Source organism: Tympanuchus pallidicinctus, unplaced genomic scaffold (assembly GCF_026119805.1).
Source record: "Tympanuchus pallidicinctus isolate F22 unplaced genomic scaffold, pur_lepc_1.0 scaffold3, whole genome shotgun sequence".
Taxonomy (NCBI): Eukaryota; Metazoa; Chordata; class Aves; order Galliformes; family Phasianidae; genus Tympanuchus; species Tympanuchus pallidicinctus.
Genome location: NW_026294747.1, coordinates 5,277,434 through 5,288,785, shown reverse-complemented (window position 1 = coordinate 5,288,785; position 11,352 = coordinate 5,277,434). Strand labels below are relative to the sequence as shown.

General features: G+C 44.7%; 1 protein-coding gene across 14 annotated transcripts in view; it reads right to left on the bottom strand.

Annotated features, from left to right (window-relative positions):
• DAGLA (diacylglycerol lipase alpha) overlaps positions 1-11,352 on the bottom strand; it is a 58,690-nt gene that overhangs the window by 4,059 nt on the left and 43,279 nt on the right. For 13 of the 14 annotated variants that reach the window (XM_052696343.1, XM_052696341.1, XM_052696348.1 and 10 more), the window contains 7 exons: positions 9,316-9,396; positions 7,196-7,338; positions 5,769-5,837; positions 4,477-4,549; positions 3,223-3,419; positions 2,806-2,935; positions 1,874-2,055 (listed from right to left, as the gene is read on the bottom strand). In XM_052696343.1, coding sequence (XP_052552303.1) covers positions 1,874-2,055; positions 2,806-2,935; positions 3,223-3,419; positions 4,477-4,549; positions 5,769-5,837; positions 7,196-7,338; positions 9,316-9,396 — 875 coding nt within the window. Of the gene's footprint in view, positions 1-255; positions 446-1,873; positions 2,056-2,805; positions 2,936-3,222; positions 3,420-4,476; positions 4,550-5,768; positions 5,838-7,195; positions 7,339-9,315; positions 9,397-11,352 lie in introns of those variants that run through there. The other variant, XM_052696349.1, reaches the window with a different exon arrangement.

Below are 11,352 nucleotides of genomic sequence, written 5' to 3'. Positions count from 1 at the left end.
GGCACAGACTCCCTCACGCACACTGAGGTCACGTGTCGCTGATCTAACCAGAGCAATGCACTATTGCATTTTTTATCTTCAGGAGCAGTAATGTTCTGAGAAGAGGTTTCAAGAACTCCAGGAGAAAGTCTGAGGCAGTAAACTAGCTCTGACCTTTAGTTAATCTGGCTAGAACTCTGCCTCCCTTAACAACTGCCACAAACCTCTCTGCCCTCTTCTCCATTCCCTTCAGAACAGTACTTCAGGATTCCCACTCTACCTTCACTCACCTCTAAAGGAAGCAGTCGGTCTGCTCTGACAGAAGTCATCACTCCTGTCCCTGCTGTTTGACCTACACGTTTTCTGTCTTTCTGTTTTATGTCTTTCTGTCTTCATCATAAGCTGCTGCTGCCTCCTCTTCCACCCAGCTATCTCAGCTCTCCTTTGCTGTCTCTGGCCACTCTCGCTGCAAACAAAAGCCTTAACATTTTTCTATCATTTGCTGACTTTTTTTTTTTTTAAATTTACATTTCACTTGTGCTACTTCACAGAGGCTCAGCCACGCATCACTCAAAGCACCTCACCCAGGTGCACACAGTTTCTTGTTGGGTCTCTACCTGAGATCTCTGTTCTAGAAGTCCTTCCCTTGCAAAGGAAATCTTATCTTGAGCTTATTCTGCACCTCCACCTTCTTATGGAGGCAGGGGGTAGAACAAGAATATTTACAGGAATCAACTACAAGAATATAAGCAGAACAGTTTCCACTTCATAAAATTATCAATGGTACAACAGCTTGTATGTATTACAAAAAAAAAAAAGAAAAAAAGCTTTACTGGATTACAGAAGTGGTAGAAATGCCTCTTACAATGTTTTTCTGTTTTCATTGTACCTCCCATCTTCAAGTACAAACTACCTTCCCTCTCATCTTCTCACTTTCCTATTTGGTCTGCAGGTTTGCCTTCTATAATGCAACGCTGTGGTGGAAGTCACATGTTCTATTTTGAAATAAGTCTCAAACACAAAAAATGTGCACAGAAAGAAACCAAAAAGACAAACCTGTGCTCTCCTGCAAAACCTCAGTTGCTACCTGAAAACCAGCAGGGAGTCTCCCTGTCATTTTTTCCTGGATAGGAAGCAGTTTAATGTATTCTATAAGATGGAAGTCTTACTCAAACCAATCCTTTGTATACCTCCTAGATGAACCTCCACCTTTTGGCCCTTGACAGAATAACAATGCCAGTACCCAATAGCCAGGGACAATAAAAAAAACCTCTCCCTACAGGAATGCTTCCAGCACTTAGAACATGACTTTTCCCTCTGCTGCTTTCCACCAGAGCGAACTTCCTGAGAGCCAAACAGGACACCAGCTGCTCTTTCCTCACGTTACATTGCTTTTATAGTTGTTCTGTAACCCTGCCCAACCATATCCATATTCCCAGATTCTCCAGTTTATAGAATTATGCAAGTCACTTTACATAAAGTAACTTCACATGTCTGTCTGTGTGCTGTAAGCTTATGGCTGTCACCGCTTCACAGCTTTTGAGAATCAGTGCCATGGGCTATCTTTGGCCACATCATTCACACAGAGATTTGGCTGCAAGACTGCAAGCTTTGCTTTTCTGCTTCCAGGGAAAAGCCTACTTGTCTGGATAAGAAAAGGAACCTTCCACATTTTCAACTCCTAGGTTTTCCTGATCCTGCTGCACTCACAGATTCTTGAGCAACACAAGGGATCTTTTTTTTTTTCTCCTGGATTCATCATGTCTTGTGTCACATTAATTAGAAGTCTCACACAGGCAGTCCTTGGGTCTATACTACTGAGCACAACACCCCAAGAGAGGATCCACACCCCATGCCAACAGTCCTCCAATGAAATCCAAGATGTAATTCTTACTTTGTACTGCTGTTCCTTCTGTCCGCTGTTAGGGCTCCAGTTCCAATCTGCACAGAGGGTCCACTAGGCAAGGGCTGACTCTGGAAGATCAACTCTGGAGTGAGATCCACTTCTGTAGGGCTCACCATCACTTTCGCTGCAGAAAGTAAGGCTGTTTTCCCCTTGTTGTAATTCTCTAAGACCTATGCAAGGCAAGCAGAGGAACAGCAGTGCTTCAGTGGAGACAGCAACTTCACTCTTCTCAGCTCAGAACTTCTCAACTGCTGGTTTTGCCACTGTGTTTCTTACCAATGCTTTCCACAAGCACATGGAAAGATCTTGACATAAAGGATTAAATGAACATATTTTGGCAGTCTACCCTGTCAGGATGTCCCTGGGAACCCAGGAGAGGGGAGATTACCAAAGATGCTGTCAGGAACAGCTTTCAGACCAGAACAGCACAGTAGACTTGGCTAAAACTCGCGGTAGAGCTGCATGGCTACAAATTGTCATTTAGAGGCAGAGACCCTTTTCACCACCACTACACAAACTCAGACACTTCACAGGCTAACAGGGGCTGCAGCAACACTTATGAACTACCCTGTGCAGCTGCACGCATGGACATCCAGTGCTGTCACAGCTCACAACGTTTCACCTGAACTGCAAGCTGTAACAGCCAGCTTTGAGAGGACGAACCACACACCACCCAACCTCACGTTAATACCTCATGTAAGGGCACAGAAGTGCTCTTGCAGTGAGAATTAATAAGCCCAAATCCCACCCAGAGTATCCCTGGCTCTCCAATATGCAGAGTTTTGGCTCTGTAGATATTGTGCCTACAGCTCACCTCACAATGCCACGTTTTTCCTGACCAAACCCAGGCCTCCCTTGCATTCAAGCTCAGTCCACTGTATCACACTTCCCCACCCTCAGACCCCAATTCTCAATATTACCTTGTTGAGCCCTTCCATGACCACATATGGGAGGTGTTCGTGCAACATTGCTGGTGAGATGATCACTTCATTAAATGCCTTATTGTCACCCCAGATAGCAAAGTAAGTGGGATCCTCTTGCTCACAGCAACTAAAAAAAGGAGTCGGGATCCAGAGGAGAAAACAAAGAGCAGGGGATGGAAGAGCAAGCCAGTGTTTTGGCATGCAAAACAGCAGGTTACAGAGACAGAAAAAAACAACAGGAGGAAAAACAGAAGGAGGAGATATTAGGTACACATTCTTCTAAAGCACCGCACAGTGACATGAGTATCTTTCTACCCTCACACTGCAATCACTGCCACCGTAAGGCAGTGAAAAAAGCCACTTCCTTCACAGATGGACTGCTCTCCTGGGAATTCATGTTCTGTTGGAACTCACCAGCACTGCTCTGCGGGATGATTGTGCACCACATGGATGATGCGGCCAGGTGGGTAGAGCGGCGTGCTGGCAGACAGGGCGATGGTCAGATCACTGGGGTGGGTCCAGAGGCGGTTGCTCGTTACCGAGTTCTCCTCAGTCTCTTCAGGAAGCTCTGACTTGGGTATGCACTTGGTAGCACCCACAATGATCCGCCACTGTCCAACACCACAGAAAGGTGGGAGAATATGGAGAAGAGCAAAAGATTAGAAAAGCAGAGCTGTCTCACAATGTACTGTCGATAGGTTTACTTGAACTGAATGCTTAATGCTAGAAAGGAAGGGGAAAAAACAGAGTTTGCGTTCCTGCTGTTTGAACCTTAGGAGACATAATCCTGCACTTCTTTCCTTTCCTTATTTTAACCTTAAAAGTGGCAAAATCTTGCTGTGGATGTTTTTGCAGAGTCGGGGATCTAGAACAAGCACACCTTTGTCCACCAATGGGACATCTTCAAGGACCAACAAGGTAAAGAGAATCTGATTTTTTAATGCACGGAGAGAAGAAAAGGTACTTAAGCAAACAAAAATTCCCCTTATGCTTTTATTTATGCACTAAAAAAACCCAAACCTAAAAGTCAAAAGTTTACTGAAACAACAGCAAAACAGAATTCTACCAAGAAACAACATCCGCTCAGTTTTTTACCCTACAGTTATTATCTCTCTAACATCTTAGAATTTTAGAAACAATTTTAAAATCTGATGTTCTTTCCACCTCAATGTAATGGTAAGGAAACCCAGGGAAGAACAATTTTGCACGTTTCTTTACTCTAAAACATTAACAGGCCACTTACCCTGGAACAGCACCACCTGGGGAGCACAAAGCAGTGCCTACAAGCAGACAGATGCTGCACTTCCCAGCCTGATACCAATCACTTCTTACTGGCCAGAAAAAGCTACAGCTGCAACACAGTCTTCCAAACAGGCTCAGATGACAAAACTTCCTTCTCAGTTTTTTTAGACATGTGATGATGAACCCCCAGCACATGAGCCAGAATTGCCATAAGAGTTACAAGCCAGCCTGCAAGCAGAGTGTTTCTCTCAGCCCCATCCTCTCCAGCTGCTTCCATCATCCCTCTGTTTACCTAAACAACAGTGATGGTGGATCTGAGGAGATCTGGGAGTCAGGAGAAGCCTGCAGTATTGCTGTGTGACAGTGAAACTTTATCATCACTGCTCAGACACTTGCCTTCGAGAATCTGCTCATCCTCATTCTCACCTTTGGTTTGTTACTTCTCTGAAGAACATCCAGAAGCTGCCTGCGAAATCCCTCCAGCTGAGAGAGACCAATTCTGGGAAGAGAGGAAGATGTGCTTATAACAGCTGTGCAGGGAACAGCAGACAGGGAGCAGGATAGCAGAGACATATAGTGCAGAACAATAAGAAACTATGCTATAAAAGAAACAAGAATGCAAGAGTAATGCAGATCACTTCAGAGGTGAGTTGTGCCATCACCTGGGACCAGTAACCAGGGTAAAATGCGACAGGAAGCCACTGTAACAACAAACAGGTGTGAAATGCAATAACAGAATCAGAGCAGTAAACATAGATATAAGAAGTCAGTGAACAGATGAGAGTGGTGGAGCAATCAGAGAAAACAAGGAGACAAGAAACAGTTCAAGTATAGGATGCCACAGAACAGATAAATCCAGAAAGATAGCACAGAGCTATATGACAACATAAAACATTCTAGAATATACAAGATTCTCTTTTACAGCTTAACAGAAGGCACTGGAACAGGTTGCCCAAGGAGGCTGTGGATGCCACATCCCTGCAGGCATTCAAGGCCAGGCTGGATGTGGCTCTGGGCAGCCTGCTCTGCTGGTTGGCGACCCTGCACATAGCAGGGGGGTGGAACTAGATGATCTTTGTGGTCCTTTGCAACCCAGGCCATTCTGTGATTCTATGATATAGAGAACATCACAGTACTCTTCCTACACTAACTCTACATGCCTGATACTGTACAGACAAAAACTGTCTAAGGTCACACAATGGGGCAGAAGTTAAAATAAAACCCGGGTTGTTTGACTCCTAGCCCATTGCCCTGCTCAGCAGAATGTGTCACAGGAGATGACAAGCAGTGAGGAATGCCAAGACAAGGAATAGGGGAGCTGGTTCAGAGGTGTGAGATGATAGGCAGCACTACAAAATGTGATGAGAGCACATCTAGCTCAGAGTGAAGAGGACTGAGGTAACACAGACAATCACGAAGATGGCACTGGCATGTCAGGTACGACCATGAGTGTAATCACAGAGGCTGGATATTCACCTTTTTATTTCATACAGGCGACTGAGAGATGGAGAGGGATATGCCTATAAAAAGGTATATAAAACACCAATGTAGGTGTCCAGGTAAAAGGTGCAGGTAACCAGGAGGACAAGTGAGAAGCAGACACAGACAGGTAAATGAGGAAACAAGACAGGTATGATCTGGGTGTTTCTGTCTGGAAATAGGTGACTGGTACAGAGCAGCAGATACTCATCAAGGAATTCGGACTCTTCTCAACTTGCCTGGGCACTAGATCTTTGCCAAGCACGACTGCAGTCACAAACTCTTTTGAATATTCCATGGCATCCTCACTGGAAGAGAAACAGGACCAAGAAGAAGCAAACAGGGTTTCACTAGCAGCAAACTGCAGTTCATTCCAATTTGCCACTGGTGTCTGAGAGGTTACTAGACAATGAACAGGCATCATAAACACACAGTGCAAGCTGCTCAAGGTCCTTAACACTTGCACACTAAGATGAGCCTGATACACACATCTCATGCCCCAAGCAACGTTACTCTGTAAGGGTGCAGCTCAAATAGAGCAACTCCTTCTTCCTTACCTGCACATGGCTCCAAATAGACTTGGATAAGGAAGTACTCTACACTCAGCACTTCCTACCACTTCTCCTATCCTTTGGGAATGGCAGGAGACTATGGAAGAAGGTATTTCATGCCTCTGAGACTAAAAAGACATCACAGAACTAAGATAGTCACCTCCTGCAGTAACCTAAGCACCAAGACAAGAGGGAATTAAGGCTTCCACCCTATGACCTTGTTCTGCAACCAGCTGCCTTCTAGAGACCTCACTTATGAAACAGCCACCACTGATGGAGGCCAGCACCTTTCACCCAGAGATGATCGTGGGCACAATGCAGATCACAAGAAAGGTGTGGCAGACAGAAGCACCTTGAACCTTGTGCTCAAGGCACCCTGAGCTCAGAGTCAGTAGAAGGGGTACAGCTTGGCCTATGCTTTATCAGGGGATCTTGGGAGGGGAAGCTCTAAGCAAAAAGCTATGGAAACTCCCAGGAAAACAGTTCTACAAAGCAATGCCTCTACAGCCACAAATGACTAAGCAGTATTATCACAACAAGGCATGCTAATGTCCAGATTCATTAGCAGGATGATTAAAATCCCTTGGCCACTCCTGGAACATGATGCAGTAACCACCACAGGAAGCTTCTAACCCACAGGTGCTTTCAAGTGCCAATTTCTTTGTCAGTTGCAAAAGGAATCCTGACAACTAGATCTGATACAGACACCTGCATCTGGTCAAACATCTCCCATTCTGGACACCTATTGGCAGAAGATGGGGAGAGAACACACCGGCACTGCACAGACAATAAGGGATGAAATTTCACCCTGTCCACCCAACTTGTGTTTCCCACTAAGCAGAGTTAAATCAGAGCTACAGAAGCACACAACAAAGTCATAAACCTGAATACTTGGGAGTGGTCACCTGCCACTGGAACCTAAACTTCAAATTCTAATACAGAAAAAAGCTGCCCACAAGCCTCAGCTCCCATCAACTGTTACTACACTTTTTCTTGCCTGCTTCTCAGGGCACAGACTATCTTTTACTGGTCATCAGAATATCACAACCAGAATCTGATGCCACTTCAGCTACACGCCCCCTCTCTGCCACCAGACCTCCTGACCCAACACCTACCTCAGCAGCCCACCTGGGGGAGAATAAGCAAAGCACTTCAGTGATGGGTACTGTGGACGCAAGAGGAAGGACAGGATGGCAGCTGTGCCAGCCCCTAGGGAATGGCCAACCACAATCAGGCCATAATGTTTTGTTCCTCTCCCCTGAAAATGAGAACAAAAACAAAACAAGAAATTGAAGTCAGACTGGAAAGAAACTTCACAAACCCCCAAATCCGTCCCTTTTCCCAGCTGCAGGTTGTTCCTATACATGAGCACTCCGCAGTCCAACTAACCAACTGCTCCTGCAATGGGAGTTAGTGATGTTATGTCAGATTTTGAAATGGGAGCAGTTTTCTGCCCTCTACTATTGCCTCTTCCAAAGGTATACTGGAATTAATTCACTTCTGGCATTTTCTCTTACACTTTCACAAATCAGTCCTTGACCTATTGGATCTTTCCTGAAAGAAAAATGAAACATATGCTTAAGTTGAGTTACATGAGATCTGATGAGCCTTCTGATGATATTCAGCTCCAGGCTCACAAATCAGAGGTCTCTGATTCTGGCAATGAAGGGTTTTTCTCATTTATTTCATTGCTAGTGCATGCTGAAAAACAGAAATCCTAACCTGCAGTTTGAACAACAGTCTTCTGAAATCTAGATGTTCCCAGCAGCTGGCAATCAATTGAGTAATTCATAGACAAAACTACTCTCTAACATTTTGTAGTGTTTGTTATTCAGAGGTCACAGTGCAAGGCATGCCTCAGACTTAGTAAGTTGATTTTCAGAAATTTCAATCTTGTTTCAATGCAGTATCACAGAGCTTTGCCAGAACTTTGTAGGGCTTACACAGGGTCAGAGAATGCAGCTCCTACTCTCTAAGGCCTTGGGAAACCAGCTGCAGCTGTGCTCAGGCTTCCACATAAGATGAGAAAAAAGAGAACACAGAAAAAGCCACAGGAATGAAAGATCTATCTTTGTGTCATTTTACTTATGAACAGCACCCCTAAGTCAACACCATGAATGCTAGCCAGTGAGGTGAATCCCACTTGTTGCATTTTTTCCCTGAAATCTGCTGCTGGCAGTTGACAGAAAAACGTGCTGGGCTAGATGAACTCTTGGTAGGACCCAGAATGGCATTTATGCTCTCTCACTTTTCCATATATATCTCAAAGTTCAGCTTCAGCCAGCGCTTCATTTTCTAACCACAAGGCCATAGTTCCATCTCATTACTCAAGTTCTCTCGCCCCCTGTGTGAGTTAGGCCTAGCTAGTTACACTACATTACATTACATATAATCAGACCCACCATACATCCAAGCCAGCTCTGAACAAAACCAAACAGGATACCTAGCATCACACACAGAAGCCAGCCTAAGTACTCAGCCAGCACACCCTTACCCGTCAGACAGCAAGGACAGAAGAAAACACCCCTGTAAGTAACAGCTCACTGAACAAATCCAATCTTCCTTTTCTAGGCAGAGAGGAATAAAGCACCATATAAAGAAGATCAGTGCCTCCGTACCTCCTATGTACACCTACCAGCACCCCAAGGCAGCCACTGCAGCGCTAACTGGTACGGCACCAGTTCCACGGAACATCAAGCCTTTCACTCTTCTCTTTTTCACTACCACTAATTTCCCATGGGCCTGCTCAGGCCAAGGCACTCTATGGGCATGAGAAAAGGACAGCTATCTGGCAGCAGGGAATCAGGCAGTGCAGAAAACGTCCTCTACTAGGAGGTTGACAGTCTATTACTGACATGCAAGCTAAGGTAAGCATCTTAACACCTCTCTCGAGTCCTCTTCTGATAGAGAACTAAAGGAAATGTGTGCACACAGACAGGCAGCGTGACATCCCACTGCTGTCTCCAAAGATCTCCATCAAGATGGGATTTTAGTTCCTCTTGATTTGTTTTTGTTCCCTGTCCTGCATGGCCACCAAATGGGACTTCCTGTCTGAGAAAAAAATATCAGGAGCTCTGCAGTACTCTTGGGAAGAAGGCCCCAGAAGAAAAAGGAGTAACAAGAGGCCTGTCTGGAAAGCCAGAGAGATAGGAATTGAGATTTGAGAAATTAGTACAATAGAAGGAAATCTCATCTTCTGTACGGTCCGTGGTGATAAAATAAAGCTAATGCTCACCAAGTCTCGTCCGAAGGCTTGAGAAAGCACCATTTCTTGCTCCAGTTTCTTCTTGATGTACTCAGCAGATAGCACCATTCCCTGAGCGCAAACAAAAAGAGAACAGAGTATGAACAGCTGCATATCAGCACTGGGGGAGAAGGCAGCAAACTGCCCTCGGTGCTGGACAAGCTGAGTACTGCACAGCATGTGTCAGCACTGAGGAAGAACACTGCCTCTGCTTCATGAGGCACGTGTTTGGCTCACCAGAGCCACAAAGTGTTCAGGAGCAATAACAGCTCTTAAGTTCTGACAGCACGCATCGATCTGATTCTTGGGCTAAAGCCTGAGAAAGACACAAACCACACCACTAACTTAAATGCAAGGCTGTGTGTCTTGTAGGTCAGCCCACACTGAGACCTGCAGTGGAGCAGCAGAAGTGAACTTCTTAATCCCAGAGCTGCACTCTTGCATTTAAATCTGCAAAGGAAAGCTAGCCAAAAAGGTTCAGGGAGACAGCACAAACACCCAGGCAGGGAAAAAGTGGCAGTTCTATCTGTGTGGGAAAGCTGCTGATGACTGGAGGTGTCAGCAACTATTAAGTGAATTCAGCTGACCGAGGACGTTAATGGAATTTTATTTTTTAAAGGTTTTTATTCCCTAGAAGCTAAGGAATGCTGGGAGATGGGAAACAAATGGATGGCCTGGTTCTAACCATCTATCCACTCTCCCAGCTGATTGCTCCACTCAGGGTTTGTCTCACTCTGTGCAAGAGAGATGCGGTTTGGTCTGTTGCATAAATTCTTGGTTATGCTTTTATTACAGTTAATATTCAGAGGTGAACAAGCCTGAACTGCAAAGGCTAAAAATGGTGATGTAGCTCAGGGTAAACACAAATACAGAGATACTGCTAATTATCATTTGGTGATTGCAGCCCTCGCATAATGCGCACTGCCTGGGCTGGCCAAAAACCAGAGAAGACCATCTCCTCTGCTATTTTCCATCACACCCCTACCTGCAAACAGTTTAAGTACAAAGTGAATTTTATTGAGCACTGTTTAATCACAAAGGCAGAAAAGAATGCATGGTCTCCTTCAGAAAGCAAAGAAATGGGGAATTTTCAAAGCCTTTGATATCAAACGCCAATCTGCCCAGTGAAGAAAAGGAACACGGGTAATTCTGCTGAACTTAAAAAGTCCCTGTCATTATCAAACAAGCAGATGCCATGGTATTTTAGGCCTGTGTTCAGCTCCCAGCAGCTAGCCAGCTTCAGCTGCATTCAAAAGAGTCTCCATTTCTGATTCTAATGAGGAGTGAATGGCAGGCGACTTATATAAATTTCTAACAAGAACTTAGGATCCTGTTTTTAAAAAGCATATCTACCTCCATAGTGATTTTACTAATGGTCCAACTGTCTGTCTTAGAGCTGTATTTTCAATGATTACTGGATGTTCTAATACAGACAGTGATGTCAATATTATGGAACGAGGCTTATCCCCACAGAGTCATATTTAGGATTCATGAGTTTCATAAGAAAAAAAATTACCTGGGCTTAACTTTCAAACCCCATGTATAAATATCCGAATGGACCAAACAGCTAGGAGAAGAAAGGCAGAAATATTCTGTATTGCTTTGCAGCCTGAAGGCAAGAAACTGCTCCACAAGATGGGAAAACCCACAAAAGAGGGTATCCCTGTGGTAGAAAAGAAAGTTCTGCTGTTGCTGACTGTTTGACATACAGGTGAGGATTGCTGGCACAGCTGAGCGTTCCGGGCTTCCTCCCGCACAGCCATTCACTGTCATTTTGGCTGGCTGAACACCAGCGACCAAACCTCCATAAAATCATCACCTGTGGAGTTTTGTCCTCTGCAGGCTAACAGAATTCAGCATGGATTCATGCCCCTTACTTACAATTATTTTTAAATGAAGTCCATTATAAAATCATTGTATTTTACCTCAAGCAGTGAAGATTTTGCTGTGGTTAATTTCCACTCCAAGCTGCAACAATCTCCTATTCTCCTTTTTTTTTTTTTTTAACACACCAACCCACAAACCTTA